We start from the raw sequence: 25,540 nt of genomic DNA on the forward strand, positions 1-25,540 counted from the left end.
CGCATAGGATTGTCCAAGTAAAGTATTACTTGTGTCCTCTTTCCTTTAGGGTCCAATGGGAGTGCCTGGATTTCAAGGCATCAATGGGATTCCGGTGAGTTTTTGTGTGTAAATATATAAATATAAGGCAATTGCATTTGAGCACAGAGACAGCATCCCAGCATGCGCAAGGGCACAATGCCAGGCTTGTCCCAAACCTTTTCTATAATATTTATTATAATAATTTTAATGTAATTATTTTACCACTTTATCTCCTGTCTGGGGTAAAAGAGGAGGGTTGATTAGAGTCTATAGGGGCTCTATGTCATTTGTAAGCGACTCGGATATCTTGATGGTAAGTATCAGATAAATGGACATTTGCAAGGGATACATCCATGTTGTATAAGAACGAGAACTGAGTCTGAGGCATGTTTGCACCTATAATTCAGCCTCACCAATGTTCGAAGGTGTTCACATCCAACATTTTAGTTCAGAACTATTTCTAGTAAACTCTTGTTGCGAGTGAAACTGCTAAATTGGAGTTGAGAGACCCTACAGAGATTCTTTGCTTCCCACCACCTGGGGCTAATTAGTTCTAATTTGGATCTGGGCTGGTCAGAACATTTTGCCAATAAAACAGGAAAGAGGCAGCTACAGCGTTTTCCAGATAATAGAGCTAAATACAAACTCTCCCCAGCTTATCCATTTTATTTGCTTTCTTTTTCTTTAGAACTTTGACAGAGAACTTGAACATTTTTTTGTCAAAAAATTGTTTTCTGTCAAAAACTGAATTTTCATAATAAATTCAAAATCCAGAATATTTTTACTTGCTCCACTCTGTTTTCTTGCAGCTCTTCTTGCATAGATGTCTTCCAGATCCCTTCCTTATTGGTTCTGGTTTTGTGGTTTGTTTTTTTTAATGATGCAGACTATCCTCTTCTATTCTTTTCTCTCTCTACATTATTTGGTTCACTTTGCATTTTTTCCCTTTCTATAGTCTAATTCTCTTCTGTTCTTTGCTGATTTTTCCATTTTCTGTATCCTTCTTTCTTCTCCACCTTGTGTGTTCTCCCTCGCTCTCTTTTCTAGAATTGATTAAATACTCAAAAAACTGACAGTTTCTGAAAATGTTTGTTGGAAATGTGCAGTCGGGACCATGTGGGCAAGCTGTGCTCTGCTCTCTCCTGTTCCACCCAAGTTACTCTCCCTGCCTTCAGCAATTTCTTTCTTTTCTCCTTCCCCTGCTCATCTTTTGCCTGCTTTCTGTTCTCTTCTGCTCCCTTTCCACTGAGTTTTTTTTTCTTTTTCCACCAGCCAATCCTCAAACTGTAACGAGACTGAGCTGTTCCCATAATATTGAATATAATTGAACACATTGTGGGAACAAGCTGTTCTCAGGGTGTTTTTTCAAATAAGGCTCTGGGGAGTGGGAATTCCCAACATGGCAGAGGGCGATACTGTCGTGGAGAGTGCTAGGAAGCTGGCAGCTACAGACATTATAAGCAAAGGCTAGGGGAGTTAGACAAAGGGGATTTGAAACCTCATGCCTGTCTGGATCTGATCTGTTTTCTTTACAGCATGCTGCAGGTGGATGAGTGGGAGGAGGCTGATTTTGCTCATTGTGAAAACAGATTATTCAAGAGTATGGCCCTTCTTCCTCTGAACTCGACTGGATTGGAGCCATCTTCCCCTTACAGATGCAGAGAAGGGGCAGTGGAAATTTTAAAAGCAGTGCATTTTGTTTTCATTCTTGCTGCTGAGATAAATGGCTTCTTTTCATGGTGAAAATAGAGAATCCTGCTACTTGGAAAAATATGTATAGTTCTCCAGTATTATTGTAATTGCATTTCAGGATAGGGAAAAGCTTAGACTTGTTGTGAAATACATATCTACAGTCATTATCTAGGGTGTGTGTGGAAATACATTGCTTTGCCTGCACAATTGTTAACACCGTAATCACTGTTCTGATTATGGTATGTGGGCGTGAGGGTGTGTGTTTTATCGGTATTCCTGAGGTTTGCTCAAAGGGGACTCCTAATGGTGACCCTGTGGGAGGTGGTGGTCAGCTGAGGTCACCTGTGAGATGTTGATAGCTGGTAAATCATGGTGTTGCAGTTGGGCTGATGCATCCCTTTGATCTAGTACATACAGCAGCAGCATGTGTTTATTAATTGTTAGCCTTAGACAGATTGTAGAAATGGCTTTTAAGTCCTCCTCTCTACTGTATATGTTTAGTTTTTCCCATGGGGATTAGTTTCAAACACATCCCTGGCAAAGGTTTGGAAATAGAGAGAGAAGATTTATATGGTTTTAGCTGAGTATACAGGACTCTAAAAGGAAATGTTTCTACAAGTGGTGAGTCATTGCCTGTGCCAGGAAACACAGACCTGGGCAGCAAGAGACTATATGTTGATCTTGGCGCTGGTCAGAATGGTCCCTTTGCTCTAATGCTAAATGAAGCTGCTTATTAAATTAGTTTTGGTTCACTCTTGTTTGCATATGTTTCCCTCTTCTTTTAAATATTTGTTGAGCTCTCCCGTTGAGATTGCCTTTGCACAAAGTCTGTGTGATTTAGAAAGCACGCTCTTCAGAGTCACGGTGTTAGGGTAGAGAGAGAGAGAGAGAGAAAGCAGGGCTCTAGTGCAGGGGTGGCCAACCTGAGCCTGAGAAGGAGCCAGAACTTACCAGTGTACATTGCCAAAGAGCCACAGTAATACGTCAGCAGCCCCCCATCAGCTTCCCAGCCCCCAGCGCCTCCCACCCACTGGCAGCCACCCCGATCGTGGGGTGCAGGAGGCTCTGGGAGGGGGGAGGAGCAAGGGCCTGTGGCAGAGCCAGGGGTTGAGCAGTGAGCACCCCCTGGTGCATTGGAAAGTTGGTGCCTATAGCTCCAGCCCCGGAGTCGGTGCCTATCCAAGGAGCCGCATGTGGCTCCGGAGCCACAGGTTGGCCACCCCCGCTCTAGTGGGACAAGTCACTTTGGAGGAGCCGGTTCCCTTTTCTACTTCCCAGGGAACCTTTTCCTTTATGAGCGCCCCCAGCCCCCCTCCCCACCCCCCACCCCCCCCCACACACTCTGTGTTAGCATGAGCCTGCGAATCATCCACCCTGCCATGCCATAATTACAGACCGTAAAGTTCTCCTGAATTAGTCTGTTGTGGTACCTGTTGTTCCTTTTGTGCTGAGCTAGCAGATCTGGCAAAGCATGTGATAGCCGGAATTAGAGAAGGAGAGAGCAATGAAAACAATTAGTCACAATTTTTCAGGCCAAACGAGCTCTGTTGATCAGTGTGGAAAAGATCTCATTTAAGGCTAGATCCTGGGAGATGATGGGTACCTGCACCACTCAGTGAAGTTAGAGAGTTGTGGTTGCATCTCTCAAGATCAGGCCCTTACAACAGGATGTCACAAATTAACTAAGAATACAGATTAGCCAGAAGGTAGGGAATCCTAGGCTTTTCCCAGTCTGAGGGGAATGTATAATGTATGTGTGTGATGCTTTTTCAGAAGAGGCTTTAACTATCTAACATGTGGACGTTATGGAGACTGATACTGCTATTTAAATTCCAAGCGCCAAGTGCTAACACCTTGGTATTGTGTCATTGCCTGTCATTTAAATACACTTCACTCTACTTGTGCTAGTTCCATTGCACTGTCCCTTTTCTGTAGGGAGAAGGAAGGCATTAAACCAGTACTACACCAGTGCCTGATCCCTCTGCACAGGGCCAGATTCTGCCCTGAATTACGTCTGTACTACCCCATTGCTTCAAGTCAGTGAAGCTAGTCCAGGTTTATGATGGAGTGAAAGAGATCAGAATCTGGCTCATCCAGTACAGAAGGTGTTATTAGGATGCTAGGATAGAAATGAAAAGATAGCATGTGGGGTCAACGTGCAACAATCTTTGCTGGAAAACTTACAAAAGCCCTTCCTGTCCCCACAAAAGCAACGTGTCCCATGGGATATTTGCTGTATGAACCAATAGCATGTGTTGGGTTTGAAAATAAGAGCAGTCATGACCCAGTGTTTGTATTTCATTACAGAGTAGCACGTTGACGTAAGATATGTTACAGCCAAGCTGAAGATAAGCAAATTAACAGTGATTAGAGTGTTTTATTTTTTTAAAGATTCTTTTGTGGGGAGCATGATATTGTGGTATGAACGGTGGTCTGGGGCCTTGTCTGCACACAAACTTTTGCATGGTTTAATTAAACTGGTTTAGGTATAGTGGTGCAAAACCCTGTGTGGACACTCTTATTTCCATTTAGCGTAGCCCTGTTCCTTTTTGGCTTAAGCAAAACCAAAGTGAGCCACTCACAGAGGTTTGCACCTGTTGAACTAATTCAGTTTAAATTCAGATCGTTAGTTAAACCAGTGTAAATCACTGTGTAGACAAGTCCTGAGAGTTCTATTTCCAAGACTGCCACTAAGTTTCTGTGTGTCCTTGGGCCAGTCACTTCGACCCAGATCTTCAGAGGTATTGAGGCTCCCAGCTTCCATTGAAATCAGGGGAAGTTAGAGGCCTAAATACCTTTGAGGATCTTGGCCTTAACCTCTCTGTGCCCCTGCTGTGCTAGTTTCATCATAGATGAGGGGTTTGAGGTGCAGGACGGGGCTCCAGGTTTGGGGGGGCTCAGGGCTGGGGTGAGGGTTGGGGCTCGACGTTGGGGCACGGACTTACCTCCAGCTGCTCCCGGTCAGCGGCACAGCCTGGGGGGCTAAGGCAGGTTGCCTGCCTGTCCTGACACTGACACTGCCTGTCCTGACACATTGCGCATGCCCCAGCAGTGGCCAGCAGGTCCGATGCTAGTAGGCGGGGGGGCAAGACGCTCCCCTGCTGCTCTTGCCTGCCGCAGGCACCACATCCCAGCTCCCATTGGCTGGTTCCCAGCCAATGAGAGTTCGGAGCCAGTGCTCAGGGTGAGGGCAGCACGTGGAGCCCCCTGGTCCCCCCGCCTAGTAGCCGGACCTGCTGGCTGCTTCCGGGGCGCAGCGCGGTGCTCCAGGAAAGGTAGGAACTGGCCTGCCTTAGCACCGCAGCACTGCTGATCAGACCTTTAGCAGCCTGGTCGGTGGTGCTGACTGGAGCTGCCAGGGTCCCTTTTTGACTGGATGTTCTGGTCGAAAACCTGATACCTGTCACCCTAAGTGAGGCATCAGAATGAAAGTGACGTGAATTTGGCTCCAGCGGTCATGCATGAAGAATGCAGCATTCTGTAGCTCATTTTTCACTTCCCTCGGATGTGTCATTAATGTATCTAATGCTGCACCGTAAAGATGAATCTTCGGGATTAACTGAAAATGGCTTGTGAAATGGTTCAGGGCTAGGGCCGTGGAGACAGACAGAGCTGTCAGATATGTACTGCTCTCCTTCTGGTCTCAAAATTCTGCCTCTGAATGGCACACATCTCATTCCTGTGGGAAGGAGGATGGAATGAGGAGACACTTAATAGCCTGGCATTTTCTTTGATTGATGGTTCTGCCTGCCCTTGTATTGTCCACACAACCCCTATGTCACTCAAGAGAAAGTAATTAAAAGGGCCATATTCTGATCTTCTTTACATCAGTGTAAATCAAGAGTGACTCCACTGTAGTTAATGGAGCTACCCCAATGTAAAACTGGTGTGAGATCAGAATCAGGCTCATTTCCCTGCTATTAACTGATCATTACAATGACTTTTGTTCAAGGCAATTAGTAAAAGGCTTTCAGGTCAGTGAAATAATTTGAATGTAGAACAGTTTGGAACTGTCAGTGCGCAGCACTGTTGGGCCTATTCCTGCTCTGACTCTTATACATTCAGCTCCCACTGATGGCAACTAGGAGTTACACCCCTCTGTGCACTAGGCCCATTGCCTGCTGTTTCCTCCCAAGTGTGCTGTATTGCTTGCACTGTGCTGGAGGAATGTAGAATGAATACTGCCCTGCTAGGACCTCACAAACACAAGATGTTTGTGCTTCTTTTGACACTATCCCAGGGAGACAGATTTTAATTAATAATCAGATAAATTTATCTAAGAGTTTTGCAGTCAGGTTCCAAGGTAGAGAGCACAGGCTGATTAAGCTCTTGCTACTGCCCTCTGCAGGCTTGACTTTCTCTGCAGGTGGAGGAAAGCTGCCACACGGCAGAACTCAGGGGTGAACCCTAGACTGTCTTTGTGTTGTGCTGTAATGTGGTAGACGATAGGATTTGTGGGACAATATTTTTAGTGCTAAAATATTGTATATAATTAATTCTCTCTCTTTCTCTCTCTCTTTCATACAGGGCCACCCTGGCCAGCCAGGGCCCAGAGGTTTTCCTGGCCTTGATGGCTGCAATGGTTCTATTGGGAGTCCTGGTGTTTCCGGGTTGGATGGGTTTCCTGGTACACAAGGGCCACCTGTACGTTCTTAGGCTAACACAGTATTTTCTGGCGCTCTTGCTATTTACTAAATGACTCATGAATCCTTGGGGAACATGGATAGTGTTATTTGAAATCAACTCATGTTGTTTCTAGGTGAATTTTTTTTTAGATTCAGTGAATAAAAGAGTAACTTTAGAAGATAAAGTTCCTGAAGGTGGGTATGTTGCCACATTAGAATAAACCTTCAGTCCCTGACAATCCTCACGTGGACTTCAAGGTGAACAGGATCTAGCCCTTATGTGTTTAATTCTGCGAGGTGCTGAACGCCCCGAGGTCTCATTGACTGACTGTAGTAGGAATTGGAGGCACTTGCAGGATCAGCCAGAAGACGCCCAATTCAGAAAAGCATTTAAGTGTGTGCTTCAGTGCCATTGAGTCAATTGAATTGAATCGTGTGCTTAAAGTGAAGCATGCGCTTTAAGCACCCTTCCTGCATATGGGTACTTTCATGAACTGTGGTCTAACTCAGGAAATTGAGGTCTTAGGATACTTAGGAAAGATTACCAGCAATTTAACAAGCTGAATAATTGATTTACTAGCTGTAATGGTTGCTCTGGATACCTCTTGTTATGAGCAGCATAACATAGTTTTGTGCAGTATGTCACAAGATATGTCTAGCTGATGCCAACTCTCATCAGTCCCTTGCAAGACACCTTTTCATAATGTGTCAATGGTTGGCTAGATGGAAGGATTTCAAGTTAAGTCTCAAACTGTTTGACTAGTCTAATTCCACTTGACAGCCTAACAGTGACTATAGTCTTGACTTGCTCATTTCCATGGCACTGTTGGGAATCCATTAGTGCATTATGCAAGTCTGCATTAATCTATATTTGCTAAACAACATCAGCAAAAAAGACTAATGGTAAAATTTTCAAAAGCATCTAAGTCTCATTGAAAGTCAATGGGATTTAGGCTCCTTAATGTGTGAGTCACTTTTGAAAATGGGACTAAAGCTCCTAAATTACTTGGAAAAAAGAAAAGGAGTACTTGTGGCACCTTAGAGACTAACAGATTTATTTGAGCATAAGCTTTCGTGAGCTACAGCTCACTTCATCAGATACATTCAGTGGAAAATACAGTGGGGAGATTTATATACATAGAGAACATGAAACAATGGGTGTTACCATACACACTGTAACCAGAGTGATCACTTAGGGTGAGCTATTACCAGCAGGAGAGTGGGGGGGGAACCTCTCCTCACTGTATTTTCCACTGAATGCATCCGATGAAGTGAGCTGTAGCTCACGAAAGCTTATGCTCAAATAAATGTGTTAGTCTCTAAGGTGCCACATTCCTCCTGTTCTTTTTGCGAATATAGACTAACACGGCTGCTACTCTGAAACCTGTCATTAAATTACTTGGGCACTTTTTAAAATTTTACCCCAAGCCTTTAAATAAAGCATAAAGATATGCAATTATTTTCAACGTTGTACAGTACCCTAGACGTAGAATGGACTGGAAAAATGATCTTACAAACTTAACTCATATGAGTAATAGTTGGCAAATACGAGTGACACTATTAATGTCAATACACTGAATCTATATAAAAAATGTGGTACAAATGTATGCATGTGTCGAAACCAGAAGTTCACAGGACACTGAAAAACCCTAAGCAATATGATCAAGTTTAAGCGATGATTTCTAGAGAAGCCCATTTACTCATACATACTGTTCAAATTTCTTTTTTTGATAATCCTTGTAGGATTATATTTTTGGCCATAAGAGCTGGTTCTGCTCAGCTATCTTCCTTCAAATTAAATTGGCAATTAACATGAAATTACCTAAAATAAATCCGATAGGATGATTAAGATTAAGATCAGCTGGCTAAACCTAGAGCTATAAAATGAATTCATCCTGTATATAACTGCAGTTTCTTCAGTGGAGTTATCCCAGGATTCAGTTTGTCCCATAATGATTAATGTGTCTAAATTAAGTTTAATTCAGTGGTGATTGGTTCAACCCGTCACAGAACAGATACGTGTATGAACAGAGATGTTAATAATAGAGTTACATACTATCAAAGAATATGTTAAAAATACTGGGACTCAAGCCTTGTCTACACTAAAGGGGGGAGATCGATCTAAGTTACACAACTTCAGCTACGTGAATAATGTAGCTGAAGTCGATGTACTTAGATCTACTTATGGCAGGGTCCACACTACACTATGTTGACTGGAGACGCTCTCCCGTCGACTCCCCTTGCACTTCTTGTTCAGGTGGAGTACAGGAGTCGACGGGAGAGCGATCAGTGGTCAATTTAGTGGGTCAAGACCTGCTAAATCGACTGCCTATGCATCAGTTGCCGTGCGTCGAACCCCTGATAAATGTAGACAAGCTTTCAGTTGTCTGAATCCTCAAAATAAGAGAAAAATCTAAAGTAAGTGGGGAGAATACCAGATAAAATGTTTGTAGAGCTTCATTTAATTATAGCATGAAGATGCTTTGGTGTGAGAAGGTAAATATAAAGGGGTAGGTCCTCAGCTGGTATAAATTAGCATAGCTCCATAGAGGAGGGTCTGCCTCAGTGTATTTTGCTGAAAAAAAATTCAAATTTTTTTAATACAGATTATAGAAAAATAGCTTTGTAAATTCATTCTTTTAAAAACAGGGTCGCTTTGGTCCCAAGGGTCCCAAAGGAGAACCTGCATATGCCCAAGGTGGCCTTAAAGGAAGTAAGGTAAGAATTGTCAACATGCAGGAGAAGAAATAGCAGAAGAAACCTACATGCGCTCTGAATGCTACAGGGTCGATACTGTAGGTTAAATCACGCACAATGTTGGGCAAGGGTTCCATGGGTATGCTTGGATGCAGAGGCACAAATTATGGCTTATGAAAGCAGGCCGTAGCTTTATTTTTAACAACATAAACATTATTACACTGAAAACCTACAAGTACATAGTCCTTGCAACACAGATGCAAATTGTTCATCCGTCAGCAGGACTAATGTACACCCGCAGGACCATGCTCACCATGTCCGATTGTCCCCATATAGTTAGTAGACCATTGTTGTAGGGCACACCTAAGGATCTGGCACCTCTAATGCCAATTCCTGCACCTGCAGAAACCAACCATCCTCAAACTGAGAATGAGGGACCTCCTGCAGGCTTGTCCTGCCTTGTGTGAAGCAGTGGCAGGAGCTTCTAGGTGCAGGAATAACATGGAAGAGACCTTCTGTAGCAGCCACGACCCCTCTGTACATGGTCGCCTTCTCTCTCACATTAGATCTGTTGTGATAAAAAGCCAATGGTAGTCCTTGCCCTTAGAATTCCAGAGCGAAATCCTGTGGCAAAAATTCCTATTGACCTCAGTGGGGCCAGGATTTCACCCTGTCTCCATTAGTTAGGTAAAGCCACTGGATCATTTCTGAGTGCGACCAGCAAAATCTCTAGTGTATGTTAACATTACTCTTGCCGTTGGATTCCAAGCACTACCTGTTATCCCCATTGCTCTTTGACTGGGATGTACCAACTGGAAAGCTATTATATTCTTTAAACACATGAACATTATGGACTCGGTCCTGGCCCCAGTGAAGTCAGTGGGAGTTTTGCCACTGACTTTAGTTAGGTCAGGATTTCACCTTATGTGATTAATGAGGAACTGAGATGTTTTTATTCCTGAAGTAGAATTTATATATATATATATATATATAAAATAAGAGTTTTGATTGCACAAGGAATGCAGGATCTGGCCTGAATCTACAAAGGGCTCAATACTTCCAGTGGGGTTCTGAACGGGTTGCATTAAAGCCATAGAGATTTGAAGGCATTCATTACCTTTCTGCATCCCGCCCTTGATATATCAAGTAAAGGAGAGAGAGTGTATGTGTGTGTACTTACGTACTCTGGTGCTACATAGGTACTCACTACTACTAAGTTATTAGAACTAGTCAAAGTGGAAAAAATTTTACAGAATTTTTTCTCCTTTTTTGGTCAAAGTTTTGAACTTTTCTGACCAGTTCTATCAATTATATACACTAACTTATTAATTTTTATTAAATAGATAATTATTCATGAACTTAGACGTTCATGGAAAATAATCACCATCTGAAATGTTAATAATAAAAGGTATGTTTAACAGTAAACAGCACTTTTAAAATTTTTTTTAAAAAAAATACAATATTGTACTGTTCACTGTACAGATTTGATTTTCTCAGTGTTGCCTTTGCTCAGACATATATGAATGCAGTTGCCATGGCTCATGGATTCTGGACTTCCTTCACTGTCTGATCCAAATACATATTATTTAAGTATAAATATTTTTTCTAATTACCTGATCTAATATTTACGTACCTAAAATATTCCTGTTTATACAAAATATAATGACCATAAATTATATTTTGTTATTATAATGTATTTTTCATGACTTTATTTTTTAATTTTTAGGGTGAAAATGGTCTTCCTGGATTGGATGGGATTTCTGTAAGCTAATTAATTTATTTTTGAAATTATGTTTTTATGAGTATTACTGTAAAGGAAAATAATACTATAGTTTTTTAGGTCAATTCCCTCACATTAACTGTTTGCATTAATCAGCTTAGGCACATTTCTACTCAGTGGTCCAAATTCTGATCTCAGTAAATCCAGAGTAATTCCACTGGCTTCAGTTACATTACTCCAGATTTGCACCATAGCAAAGGAGATTGGATTTTGGACATACCTGCAGTCAATTTTACATTTAAAGCCAAACACCCTTCTAATGCTAAACTCTGTAACAATGATTTTCCAGATAAACAAATGCTGATAATGTCAAATGAATTGTTATGTGTTTTAAATTAGATGCATTTTTCCAGGGACATTGTCTATGACTTTAAGACACACCCTGCCTTCAGCTTGTTAGGATTTCATTAGGAAAGGCCTGGTCGTTCTGTAGGTTTTTTCAATCTGCTCTTCCTTGCGATTCCCATTCCATCACTGAAGAACTGAAAGGGACACTGCCAAGTTGAATTTGGCCTTGAATTAATATTTTGTAAAAGCAAACTTTTATCAAACATAAGGCTAATGGAAATGGTTCCCTTATCTGTCACCATGCGCCGCCTCCTACAGTTTTTGGAGGGAAAGTTCCAAAATGGCAGAGCAGTGTCTTTTTAAGAGCCTAGTCTTGTGAAATGCTGAACATCCTCAGCTCCCAGGGAAGTAAGTGAATTTAAAGGTACTCAGCATCTCGTCGAAGGTACTTGCTATCTCACGTGACGGACAAAATTAATTTTTGCTTTTGGGGTGAGGGTATTTGCTTTGTTAATGAATAGAAGTCAGTGTTGTGTTCTGGTCTGTCTTCTTGTGTCTTAATATTTTCTCATGTATTAAATTAACTGGGATCAGGCATCAGTGAAGGGCAGATAAGAATGGTGGCAACTGGTTAAATGGGAGGGTGGGATCTGGAAGAGTTGAGTTCTTTAATACATTTCCTAAAACTTTTTATGATAGGGTGCAAAAGGTTTCCCTGGCCCAGCAGGTTCTGTGGGTCCTATAGGATTGCCAGGTTTGCAGGTAAGGAAACCTTCACCTTTGCATTCAGTGTTGTTAATAAAGTAGAGCTATACACAGGCATTTTTCCACCATTGTCCATTTTCATGTCCCTGAAATTGTTTGTTTTGATTACCTATGTGAAAATGGTGATTTGGCTACAAAAACCTGCATGGCTGTGGAACCGAAGTGAAAATCATTGCCTTTGAAAATGTAATAAAAACAGGAACGATTTCAAATTTGCAATAATAGGAAAGCTCCGTTCACTCTCTTCATCCAACTTGGTGAACCCATTCCAGTGCAGACTCACTGCATGGAACCTAATATTGGGAACGACATATGTAGTTGGCCTTGTAAGTACAAACTGGACAAGACAGCATGATGTAACACTCAAAATGGGAGGAGAGGAAGTTGGATCCACTGTAGAGCAAAACTGACCATGTTTATACAAGAAGGGATTGCAAATGCAGCAGCATCACTTTTAAATATAGAATATTTTTGAATTCAGAGTATATTGCGGGCACTAGAGTAAAACTTCTGCTCCTTGTATGGAGTATTGGTCACTAAGGTCCAATCCTGCAAACACATGCATGCTTGAATTTATTAATATGAGTAGTTCCTACTCATGGTAGCAAAAGTTTAAGCATTTGCAAGTTTGCATGTTCAGGCCTAAGTCCCCATGCAATAACCTGAAAAATCACCTTTGATAGAGATGCATTCAGGAGACCAAAAGACGGTTTCAGTTTGGCTCGTGTAAAAATGCAAAAACTGCAGAACACCTGTGTCATTTTTGTGAAATGATTTCAATTTGGGGCCATAGATGCTGGAACTAGGGATGCTGAGGGTGCTACTGCACCCCCTGGCTTGAAGTGGTTTCCATCATACACAGGGTTTATAGTTTGGTTCAATGGCTCACAGCACCCCCACTATACAAATTGTTCCAGCACCCCTTTTTGGAGCTGTAGTTTTCTTCAAATTGTTCGTTTTAATTTATCACAATGACAATATGCTTTCCTGGCCACTTAAAACCACTGAAGGTCAAGGCTCACTGATGTCAATGGGTCTTGGGTCATCCTCAACTGAGCAACACTTCAAAATTATGTTAAACACCCAGACATTTTTACATAGTTTGCAGTCAAGTTTAAAGTTAAAATAAATAAAATCTTGATCTTGTTCATGTTTAGGGGCCACCGGGTGCAATGGGGCCACCAGGACCAAAAGTGAGTACCTTCCCTTCATGTCTGCTTTTCATACCTGAGTACTAAAGAGAGACATTCCAGATTTTTTGTGGGGAGTTTATTATTTTTTATCGTTTCTGTTTTCATCCATTTAAATGTAAATATTTTATACCCTTGGATGAAAGGTGCTAACCCAGGCCAGGATTTAGCAAAGTACTTGTGCATGTGATTAAGTCCCACTGAAGTCATGTGCTTGAGCACTTCGCTGAATTGTGACCCTAAGTGCTAATTTGTCGTCGTCGTCTTCTTCTTCTTCCTTCTTTATTCATTAATTCTTACTGTTTTTTCTTCAGGGTAACATGGGATTAGGTTTCCAAGGAGAGAAAGGTGCAAAGGTAAGTGGAACGGATTCACTTCTGTAGAGAACTACAAAAGTAGTTATCCATAGTCCTACACGTGCCCACTAGAAATATCCCCTTCAGACATGAGTCCTCAGCTCTGGCATTGAGAAGCTCACTACGCATTGTTATTTGACCCTGTGTTGGTAGTGCTCAGAAGGGGGATAAACAAACAGGAGGTGATTTCCCAAGAAGAATTTCTTTTAGGACACTTACTACCATGGTCAAGAATTCAACCCAGAGATATTTAGAAGACAAAATGGAGTCTGAATAGGAGGAGAGCTAAGATTGCAAAGGGAATGGGGCTAGAGTTTGGGAGGCATTCCTCACAGCTGGAAAGGCAGTGGTGGATAGAGAGGAGAATGAGAGAAAATTCTTCAATGCCCTGATCCCACATGATGCTGAGCATCTCCTGCAAGGAAGGACTCCACTGAGAGATGATGGCCCTCAGTACCTGTCGGATCTTTATCCTTCATTCCATTCCATTCCATTTCTTAGGTAGCTCTCCTGTTAAATTAAACCCACTTAGCTTGGTGAATATAATGGGTTATATTCTGGACTGACATAAACTCTATACAGGCCCATTGTCCCCAGTGGGATTTACCTAGCATGCACACAAGTGCCAATCTAGACCTGCTAGAGCCTCGCAGGGTGAGATTTTTCAAAAGTGCCCAGCATTGGCCTGACTCTGCTCCCATTGTGGCTAGTGGTAAAATCCCTATTTACCTCAACGGGACCAGAGTCAGGCCAACACTAAGTGCTCTTGAAAATCCCACTCTGCCTGGTTGTTGGGAAGTATGGGGAGTGATTACGTGATTGGAAATGCACTCCTGCACTTCTGGAAATGACTTCTCCTCGCATCATCTGCTTCATGATGTTTTGTGTTTGTTACATCCCAGTCTTTCTAGTTGCCTTGCCTTTCTGTATTTCATTTTCATCTCTTTTGTATCTGGCTTCAGGGTCTTTCCTGTGTATTTTTCTGTTTTTTCGATCACTGGCCTTTCTTTTTCTTTTTTACTTCACATTACTTTAATACAACGCATTTCGTTCTTGTTAATTTGCAGTCTGACCTTTTGCCTTTCATGGCTAAGCATCCACATCAGCTTTAGTACCTTATATTGTGCATGCAAGGCCTGAGTTGAGTGGCTTTCAGTGAATCATGGGTCATACACCTTAGATCTCAGCTGTTCTGCTTCCATTAATATCTTCCCCAATTGTCAACAGGGAGATGTCGGGCTACCTGGCCCTGCAGGTCCCCCACCATCCACTGGGATACTAGAGTTCATGGGATTTCCAAAAGGGAAACCAGGAGCAAAGGTTTGTAAACACAACTCTACTGGAAACAATGCTGAATTATTGCTTTTCTTGATGCTGAGTGAAGCAGTTAGACAATCCTGGGGCTATTCAAATCCTGCATGGATTGGTTCCTGATGGTGTTTGCAGACTGAACCCTGTGACTTGGTTTGTGAGAGGATAAGAAATGAACTAGTCCCTACAGATTCACTCGGAGGGTCAAAATAGGGCAGCGAGGGGGGAACATTTCCCTCTTCTTCCCATACACGGGTTTTCTCTCTCACTTTAGCCATCTCCAACCCCAGCAAGCCTCGGGGATCCTGAAGAAAGATTCTTCAAACTGAAATAATTCTCTGTGTAAAGGAATACCTTTGCATCAGAATAAGCAACAGCCCATTTTCTAAACACTGCGCCTGATTTGTTGCTCATTAAAGTGAATGGAGATACTCCCAGTGACTTCAGTGGACATGGGTGCAGGCCCAGCTTTGGCAATATTTGTCGCATCTTTTTCAGTAATTGGCTACAGTTGCTCAGAGTTGAGACACCTGTTGTGGGAAACATACTATTTAATTTCTGTTCCCTTGGGAAAGGCAAACATTAGCAACTTGTCTTGCCCTCCTGTGATCGTTTTGGATTGTAAAACATGGGTTGTAAAAATGAAATTTGGTGATTATATCTCAGGGGTTTTTTTGTTTTAAAGCCACCCATTACACAGTCCAAGCTAGCTGTGCTGTATGATTCTGCAGCTCTATGAATGGTTAACTGAGCTAGGATCTAGTTTTTTCAGGTGAAGAAGGACTGATCAATACTTTTCTGCACTACTTTTTAAACTGCCTTAAATCCTTTTGAACTGAAATCTCCGGATGCTTGGCTCAGTTCATTATGGTGGATGAGAGAATCCAAGTCCCCGAGAAAGAGGAGTCTTAAGCCTACCTAAGTTATAAAGCTAAAAAAGTGAATGCACAAAATAAAGAGCTGTCACTCATTTCTGCTGGATCTGTGAACTGTGAAACCACATTAGCCCTAGCAGAAAACCTAATCCTCTCAAAAAAAATAAATAAGGAAGAGTGAAGCTGTAGCTTTTTTGTTGTTGTTATGCCGCACGTTGGTCGAAAACAATCAGATTCATGTGCTTGATTCTCCTATCCCAGCCAATTATTGAGATATCTGTTTAGCTCATCGGTATTTCTACAAATATAATAAGGATCTGGGATAAATCCTGCAGTCCTTACTCCAGCTCAACTTCCAAGGACTGAGTGACGGCTGCAGTTTTTGGGCCCTGGATAGTCTCATTTGGGGCCTGAGTCTAATCTCAGTTCTAACTGTATGTTGGGAGAAACACCCTGTACTCGGTGTGAGTACACTGGTGTGAGCTCAGACCCAGGCCTTCCTGTTGGATTTCTCTGTCTCACTGTCTGTAGTGTGATGGTAAGTATAATTGTGAAGATGTGTGTTTGTAAGGCTTGATCCTGCCCAAGCTGATTACCTCCCAGGAGGTGCTGAACACACTCAACTGCTATCAACTTCCATGATAAATGAGGGTGCTGAGCACTTTGCAGCATTGGCCGTTTGGCTTCGAGTTTCCCTTCCAGCTATGGGCCTCCATCTTATGAAATCATTTGACTGAGGGTGCACTGGGTGACTGTAAAAGGTCCATCTCAATATGCACTTTCAGTGAGCGGGACAAGCCTCTTTTTTTCACCTCATCCCTTTTATGACTCACTCACAGTGTCTATCCTTTCCTTGTTGGCAGGGTGAGCCAGGCCCTAAAGGATTCCCCGGGATTGGAGGATTACCTGGCCCTCTGGTAAGGCTATTTTTTTTAAAATATTCAATGTTAATAGGCGCTGCGTGCCTCAGTGCATTTGAAAATCCCACTGGGTGCCGATTTCTAACTTTAGGCCCCTCCAAGCCTTTGAAAATCTGCTGTAAGGCCTGCGGGTTTTGTCCCTCAAGTGGAAATGTATCTGGGGGCTCTTTCTTACACAGATATTGAGACAGTGGTGCTGCTGTGCAACAGATATTACAGTCACTGAAATGCTTTAATTTTGTACACTTGATCTGCAATTTGCAGAGACGCTGAAGATAAAGTCATCACAATCCTTCACATGGCCACTAGATGGCACCATATCTTAACGTTCCTTTGCTGTTGCAATACACTAAAAACGCTAGAAAATTTGTACTTCAGGCAACTGTTATTCTAAACACAGTGGTTTTTATTAGGCTTCTTAGACACAGGGCTTAAATTCAGCTGGAGCCATCCGGAGTGGAGTTCTGGTAAATATTTTCAAACCCGTGGGCACCTCAGCACATCCCATGGGGCAGAAGCCCTGAGACCCCCTGCCCCACAGCTGTTGCTCAGAGTCCCGAATGGGGAAGGGTGTGGGAGGCTCCAGGAAATAGTCTCTGAGAATTTAAGCCCTGCTTGGACATACTCCATTCCTCTCGTTAAGGGAGAGTTTGTGTGTGTGTGTGTACCTCGAGTAGTCCTGTCTGAGTCAATGGGACTGCTCCTGTGTGTAAATTAAAGCATGTGGGAAAGTGTCTGCAGGATTGAAGCCTGAGAAGTTCTTAGCCATTGAAACTCTCACTGAAATCAAGGCTTGGCACATCCCTGGATTTGATCCCTATTGGGTTTTTTTTTCTTTTGGGGGGGGGAAGAGAAGAGAAGAGGAGTCCTTAAAGCTGTTTTCAAATGTTGAATGTGAAACTGCTGTGTCAGTTTCCTTTTACACTATAAACGGACAAATGGGCTCTCTGATTCCTGTACTGGACTGTTATGTGTCAAATTTCAACCAGCTTTTTACATCTAAGAAATAGATTTGAATCTACTTTTTAATGGTGAATGTGGTACCAAATTGCAATCAGAAGGTTCTGCTGTTATAGTTTATAGAGTTGACTTTTTTCTATTAAGAGAGGCAGTATAGTCCAATGCATAGTTTGCTAGATTGGGAGTTTGGAGACAAATTCAGTTCCCAATTTTGCCACTGATTTGTGTGATTTTGTGACCTTTAAATTCTCTATGCCTTAGTCTCCTTATCTGTAATTAGAGTTAATGATATTTACCCAGGTTCCTAAAGTGCGTTGAGATTCACAAAGTAGAAGTGCTGGGTAACTGTCAAGTAACATGTTACGATTCATTAAATTATTGTATTGCTGTAACTTCTGTTCGTGGAATTATTGATGCAGTATCACTGCAAACTTCTTCTCCTTGAGTGAGTCGGTGGGCAGCATTTAACATGGCACTCAGATGATTGCTAATGATCTTCTCCTGGCACAGGAATCAGGGAGTAGAAGATTCACCATGGACTCACAGTGCTTCCATTGTCCCTTTAAGGTTATACATAGAACTGGTCTGAAAAACTTCAACAGAACAATTCTCCATTGGAGAATGCAGTTTTGTCTAAAATGCTTCATGGAATTGTGTCGATTTACCTGAAATTCCATTTTGGGGGGGAGAGTTCTGACAATCTCAAAACATCCTGCTTCGACATTTAAAAAACAAAACATTTTGTTTTTTCCCTCTCTCTGTTTCAGAATGTATTTCTGTTGTTAAAAAAGTCAAAATATTGTGATTGATCCAAAATTAAGCAATTTTGCAGAAAATTTTGACATTTTTTAGGTTTTGTTCCTAAATGGAAAAATAATCAAATTTCAAGCTATCTAAATCCTCCTGTGACAGAGCTTTGGGCAACACTGCTGAGCCAGCCCTCTGGTCCCTGCAACTCTAATTAATTATTTCAGAGCAAACCTCATTAAGAAGAGCTAATTGACGGGCTGAAGAGAACTAAGAGACTAATTAGACCACGAGGCAGATCATACAAAAGGCACAGGAAGGAAGTAGGATGGGAGGAAGCAGAGAGTGGGGGAGAGTGATTATTCTTCCTTACTTGCCTCTGGAGCTGAGGGCTCCCTAGGTCAATAAGTGTAAGGCTGTCTAGTGTACAAAGGTTGCGGAAAACTATTGTAAATAAACTGCACAGTGTGTTTTACCAGAAAAAGGTCTCTGAGCTGTTTGTGGACTTGAGAAGAGGCAGGAGCGAGCAGGGCCATACTACATCTCCACAAAATGGAATTTCTGTTTTCCATCCAGGTCTAATTATAAGGGAAGGGGGCCCAGGTGGCATCAGGGTGACTCCTTGTCAACCAGGGTGCTTGCACATACTGCCAGCGGTCTGCGTGGAAGGGTTTTTTTTCTGGGGTTAGGAGGCCCAGTAGAATGTCAACCCAACCTTGCTTCTCTTGTGTATGTTTGTAGAGAGTTGATACACTCACCTCACCTTGGGGCCACATGGCATTTGTCTCCAGATAGATTTGGGAGTTAACATATGTGACTTTGGCTTTTTCCCACAGGGCTTTGGGGGTATCGGAGAAAAAGGAGAAAAGGGGATCCCTGGCTTACCAGGTGGCAGGGTAGGTAACTTTACTGTGGCCTTAAATCCCTGTTCTTGACAGGAGAGGTACAGACTGGAATTTTCAACTTGTTTGTAAAGTCTCTTTATTTGTATTATCATAGTGCCTGGGAGCCCTAGTCCTGGACCAGGCCCCCACTGTGCGAGGCACTGTGCAAACACAGAACAAAAAGATGGTACCTGCCCCAAAGAGCTTACAATCTAAGTGTCAGACACAAGACAACAGACGGGTACAGACAGATAAGTCAGGGGGTTCAAGGAAACAGTGAGACAATATTGATCAGTCTAATAGGCAGTGGTCACCAACAACCTGACTGTTGTCATGTTTTTCCACAAGTGTCACACAGCAAAGGAGAATTTTGAGGAGGGATTTGGAGGAGGAAGGTGAGGTAGGTATTGTGAGTGTTACGAGGAGCACCTCCCAAACATGGGAGAAAGCACGAAGGTGCTTGTTTGAAAACATAACAGATGAACAATGGAGGCTGGTGACACAGGCTGATCAAAGACAAGAGTTGACATCTAGACAGCAAATGAGAGATGGTTGGTAGGGTGGGGATAGGCTATGAAGAGCCTTGGAAGTGACAAGTAGCTTATGCTAGATGCGGTAAAGAAGGGGGGCCAGTGGAGGGATGCAAAGAGAGGGATGGCGTGGCCCAGGTGACAGGCTGGTAAAATTACCTTTGCAGCAGCATTCCGAACGGACGTGAGCAGATACTGCTACGTGGCCATTCTTATTCTTTAGTCCCGCTTGTTTTCAACCCATTGCAAACCCCATTCCCCTACTTTGCATATCTGCTTATTTATACTTCCAAATGTACATTCTGCTTGACTCTTGAGAACGTGCTCAATCCTCACAAATTCCATCACCAGAGCTTTCATCCATGCTGTAGTCATCTGGGACTGTAACTACAGCAGTCTCCTCCTTGGCCTTACAAATGACAGACCTTTGAGATCAATTCACAAGCAGAAGAAAAGGGCAACTGATATTCACAATGAACAGCCCTGTGACCTCCAGTGCTGAGCACCTTCTGTGGGGTTTTGCATCCTCCATTTCAATGGAAGTTAGTAAGAGTTGAGGGGACTCTGCTGGCAGGATAAGGCCCTTTGGGTTCCTTTTCTCATCTGGTCAAGTTTTGGTGCCTTTACTCCATAGATGTGACCACAGCAGTAGCTCCAAACATAAGAAATGTCATGAGAAAGAAAAATCAACATGCCTCCTTTCTCTTTGATTTTAAATTTTAACAATCCCACATTCCTGTTTTCACCAATACCCATTGTTTTTCTTCTCCTAAGAACATAAGCACCAACACATTGTATATTTGTAGTCCCTCTCATACAGGACTCTTTACTCGCTAGCCTTCTTTTGTGCAGGCATTGATATTTGAACCCATAGGTTTTTTGCACCTGCAGTTTAGGTCACTTGGATTTGCACCCTGCCATGGATTTAAAAACTGGCTAACTGATAGGTCTCAAAATCTAATCTCCGCATATCAGTCTGTTGGAGATGTCGTTAGCCCCCCGGCCAAGGCACAAACTTAACTCTTCTGGGGTAGCAAGAGTCCAAACTAATAAGTTCCAACAAACAAAAGGTTCTTCTGCCTTTTGGGGCTTCTGTTTAGCCTGCTCTCTGGGCCCTGTTCCCAGCACCTTTCTGGACTACCTTTAAGAGTCTTTCAGACTCTGGTATAAAGCACTTGGCCCCCAGGCTGATTCCCCTGGTGTACCATTCGCGGACCCTGACTCAGAGCCTTCCACAAGAGCCTGTCCTTTCTCCATGGTTCCTCTCCACATGGCTCTCCTTATTCCCACTCTCTCAGGCTGGGAAGCAGCTAATTAATTATGGCACAGGTGTGGTTGGCTTTCTCGCCCCTTAAAGGGGCCAATTACCTGTGACCGTGTCCCTTAGTCTGAGAAGTGCTGTTGGTTTGAGAATATATATCTCAAACATGGTACCTGCCAAGAGGACCTGCCCACTTCCTGTCAGGTGACAGTCACACAGCCATCCTTCAGACTGCCATGAACAGCCTGCAGAGATGTGCTTTTCACATACAACATGAAGACCAAAAGGATTCTTCTGCTTTTTGTCCTTCAAAAGTTTGAAATTATTTTTCAAGATAAAAATGATCCATCTCTTAGTTTTATAATGTGAAACTCGACACCAAGGGTTCAGTAAGTTGAGAAACCAGGACTGATTTTGTTTATAAGCACTTCAACTGTGCTAAATATGACAATGGTTACACAAGATGAGACAGCTTTTGGCCTTTATACGATTGAATTCTTCTAGAAATGGCTTTTGATACTCAAGTTATTTAGGGTGAAATCCTGACCCTATTAAAGCCCAATGGTGGTTTTCCATTAACTTCAGTGGGGCCAGGCTTTCACCTTTAGATGTTAAGTTCTTAGGAGCAGGATTCACATATTTGTGTGTGTTCATAAAGTACCTAGCATATTGTGACCTAAACCTGATTGTGACTTTTGAGTATGAAAGAAAGATAATGGTTAAATAACACGTATTTTTCTGTTTTAGGGATTTCTGGGATTGGATGGATCTGATGGGTTTCCAGGGAGAAAGGTACCAGGCTTGTTTAATTTTGGAAATACTTTTAACGTCTCAAGAAGTCATCTGAGCGCCTAGGGTCTTCTCCTATTATCCCATCCCCTGTCCTCCTTAATGGGCTCCACATCAATGTCCCTTTCTGGGACATTGAGAGTTGGCCAGAAGAATGTCTAAAAAGCAATGTAAGATTTTCTCTCCCTAACCATTTTCCCCACCAGAGGCTTAGAAAGTAACCACCACAGAGATTTGAAACTGTACACTCCCTCCCAGTGTAACCAACTCTCTCACTTTTCTTCTGTCAGGGCCATCAGTTACAGAGTGTCCTGCACCCTGGTGCAAATGGTCAGTGCATTAACTATCTGAAAGGATGTGAAGGCCCTGGCACCCTCAGTTGTACCAGTGCAATGTGGTCACAGAACAGCTATCATAGCCATTTTTCACCAGCTTATATGCAGGCATTGAACACTAAGATGTTGGCAGGTCCTTGGGGGCACGGAGGGTTAGGTTGGATCCTCACTGCTTTCTTGTCTAGTCCTGTTTTCACGGTTACTGTATGTGAGAGTATTTCCCAGTGTACTTTAAAGTGAATGGTCATGAGACAGAAATGAGTCTTGAGAAGCAGGATTCTGAACCATGCTGTTTATGAGCTGGTCTGTGGCTATCCAGGAATTCAGGATCACAGGCTGGGATAGAACCCAACAGACTTTTCTCTATGAGAATTCCCTTTAAATGCCGCCACAGCTTGGCTTATGACCTACATTGGAGCAGGATTTGATAGTCATTCCAGTAGAGGGCAGCAGGGAATTTTGGTGGCTCTGTATCAGCAGCAGACTCCTCTGAACCATACACAGTCTTACCACACACTACTGGGAAATGGGTAGTCAGTGAGATAAGACTTTAAACTTACCTGGTTTAGTGCAAGTGACTTGGGGGAGAAGAGGAGGCAGGAGAGAGAAATTACATACTGGGCACGGTTTGCCGAATGTCCTCTCCCTCACCAATGGTCACAGAAATTCTGTCAGAGCCCTGAGGATGACATCCTGATTTTCCCTACTTCCCTACATTCCACCCCATCACCGCCCCCACCCTTCTAGCTGAGTAGGCCAAGAAAAGTGTCTTTTTGGAACTATGTTTCTCAGTAAGAGGAGAGACATTGAGACAGTACCACTGCAAACTTTTTCTTCCCACGGGCCATTCTTACTACTCCTGTAGACCACCTGCAGGACGGGATACTGGGATTAAGATTCAAACACAGGTATTGGAGAGAACTAAAACGAGTCCTCCATGGGCCCTCCCTTCTTGTTTCATAAGCTAATGTTGTTGTGTTTGTTTTACAGGGTCAGTTTGGTCTCCCTGGTTTTCCTGGGCTGGATGGAGTGCAAGGAATGAAGGTAACTTCTCCAATGGGAGCATTAAAGCACTGCTCCTATTACAGAATTTGTCATTACTCCAGTCAAATCTCTTTCTTTCTTCTGTATCATTGTGATGTTTTCTTTAATGTCACTTCTCCATCTGTTTCATTGTCAGGGTACTAAATTGGTGGTTATGGTTTTCTGGTGAACCCTCATATTTTAATTGCCTTATCTGAGTTGTCCTGATAATACTATGTTTTGTGTGTGATAGCTGTATGCTTCCTAGCTGGAGAGAAATGGAAGTACAATCCCTTCCATATCCTTCAGTCTACCCCAGAGAATCTTCGCTATGGAAGGAGTAGAGATACTGGTCTACTCTCAGAGCACTATTGCTGGAAGAGACAACAAAACAACATTTCATCAGCAGGCACCATCAGGGCATTGGTGATGAGATGCAGGGTGACATTGCCAACTCTTGATTATTTGAGTTGGGTGAAGTCACGTATGGCTGGAGGCTGGCATGCCACACAAAGCTCAAGTTACTAAACTTCAGGGCTAAAGGGCCTGTAGATAATGACGGGTATGGGTGACTGAGACCCGCATGTATTAACAACCACTCACCTGGTCTTTTGCCAAGGGGTTGTACAGAACAGGGTGAGCAGGGATGTGAACCTGACATTGGTCCATATGTTGGCTTGATAAATGATGTTTTGTGAACACGGTACAAGGCTGCCAGTGCTCTCTCCGGAGCTAGCAAAATGCGGGCTGGTAAGGGATAAAAGCACCTTTCTGTGGACAGCCATTAGTTTCATCATACAAGTGGTGTATAGGTCATGCATGCAGAGATCATTAGGAAGAACAGAAGAGCAAAGGGAATAATTCATTAAAACAAGGAATTCTTGTTACATCAGGGAACTACTATTAACTTCGCCACTAAAGCAGATCCTTGCATAGTAACAGGCACTCTTTCTTCCCTGCTTTCTGGTCTTTAAAGAACTTGAAAACAATATGAATCTGTTTAAATTTACAGGGTGAATTAGGTGAAATGGGTCCTCCAGGCCCTCTTATTTCTCTCGATAGAGAAGACGGACTCGTCTCAGGTAACTCCTTAGATTTTGTTTTGCAAAGTAATTTTAAATGCACCTATTTTAATCCAAGTTATGTGCTTCTTATTCTTTTATGTTAATACACATTTTCTGATTCACTCACCAGCACTGTTCAGTGGGCCAAATTCATCCCTGTTGTAATTACATTGACTTAGTGATACATTTGCATATATCTGCAACTCTCCCAACTGAATGCAATGCTATGTGAATACAGGCGGAGTGATATGTTTAGAACATCAGTGATTGACTGTGTTAGCATGGTCCTGTGTATCTGGAGCTCAGAAAAATATATACCAAGCCTAGGGCTTATTTCAGTGTAGCAATGCTATTAAGAGAAAACTCCCCCTTTTCCCTCTTGCAAATAAATAAGTTGAATGCCTCTTTAGTATTCCAACTCACTTGCTGTTGCTAGATGTTATTGAAGAGAATAGTGTAGTAAATTCCAGGGCTGAATTAGGCATGGGGGAGAACAACATCTGCAGCTCCATTGGTGAGGGCAGAAATAACACAGGCTAGCTTCTGTATATAGTGGTTTGGGGCATAAGATGATCACTACCTGGGGACAGGGAGAAATTTCTGCCTGTGTTATTGTATTGGATGAATAGGTACATTAAAAAGGGGCCTGCACCTTTTACTAGCACAGAGCAATGGCCAATGTGGGAGACAGGGGAGCGGACTACATGTACTCTTTCTGCAGGGTCATTTTTAAATTTTTCTCCTTTTAATATTTTTGTCCAATAGGTTTGCCAGGAGATCCCGGGATTCCAGGGACTCCAGGCCCTCGAGGAGATGAAGGGATTGTTGGTTTACCAGGCCTTCCTGGCACCCGAGGTCTCTCAGCTCTTGTTCGAGGTAAAACATTTGCTAATATGAGTTCAGAGTAAGATGTTAGCATGCTGTTTGTCCACATGTTTGTAGCTGCCTTTGCTTATGTATCGACACAATGAATTGATCAGCTGTTGAATCGCTTATTAACGGAGGTGCTGAAATCCCCACTTCAGGCATTGCAGCATGCATAACTTCACTTAAGCAGCCTTGGTGATACACTCTGCCAAGCGCAATAGCTAGAACATTGTAACCTGTGTGAGGAACAGTATTTTATATGAAAACAATTTAATTCAGAGATAGAGACAGATAACCTGGGAGAACCAATATCTAGCCTTTTTGTCATTTGCCATGCAAGACACACAGGGTTTGATTTGATACCCTCTGAAGTCATTGACATTGACTTAAGCAGGAGCAGGATCAAGCCCATAGCAATTAGGGCATATCTTAGTGCATTTGCTGTGAATATGCAACACAGCTGTGTTCGTGGCCTTTCTGTGTTTGTGAGTTCCCTAGCGAATGAATTTGCTGGCAATTTTGTTCACAGAAATGGAGAACTCTAAATAAATACTAGAAAA

The 25,540-nt window shown here is 42.6% G+C and overlaps 1 protein-coding gene across 4 annotated transcripts in view; it reads left to right on the forward strand.

The window, feature by feature from the left end:
• COL4A6 (collagen type IV alpha 6 chain) overlaps nt 1–25,540 on the forward strand; it is a 193,021-nt gene that overhangs the window by 119,612 nt on the left and 47,869 nt on the right. For all 4 annotated transcript variants that reach the window (XM_048865297.2, XM_048865301.2, XM_048865300.2 and 1 more), the window contains 14 exons: nt 50–94; nt 6,241–6,357; nt 8,988–9,056; nt 10,762–10,797; nt 11,803–11,865; nt 13,026–13,061; nt 13,373–13,414; nt 14,642–14,734; nt 16,464–16,517; nt 19,064–19,123; nt 21,650–21,694; nt 23,017–23,070; nt 24,062–24,131; nt 24,879–24,989. In XM_048865297.2, the coding sequence (XP_048721254.1) occupies nt 50–94; nt 6,241–6,357; nt 8,988–9,056; nt 10,762–10,797; nt 11,803–11,865; nt 13,026–13,061; nt 13,373–13,414; nt 14,642–14,734; nt 16,464–16,517; nt 19,064–19,123; nt 21,650–21,694; nt 23,017–23,070; nt 24,062–24,131; nt 24,879–24,989 (895 nt within the window). The remainder of the gene's footprint in view (nt 1–49; nt 95–6,240; nt 6,358–8,987; nt 9,057–10,761; nt 10,798–11,802; nt 11,866–13,025; nt 13,062–13,372; nt 13,415–14,641; nt 14,735–16,463; nt 16,518–19,063; nt 19,124–21,649; nt 21,695–23,016; nt 23,071–24,061; nt 24,132–24,878; nt 24,990–25,540) is intronic.

The sequence above is a fragment of the Caretta caretta genome, chromosome 9 (assembly GCF_965140235.1).
Source record: "Caretta caretta isolate rCarCar2 chromosome 9, rCarCar1.hap1, whole genome shotgun sequence".
Classification (NCBI taxonomy): Eukaryota; Metazoa; Chordata; order Testudines; family Cheloniidae; genus Caretta; species Caretta caretta.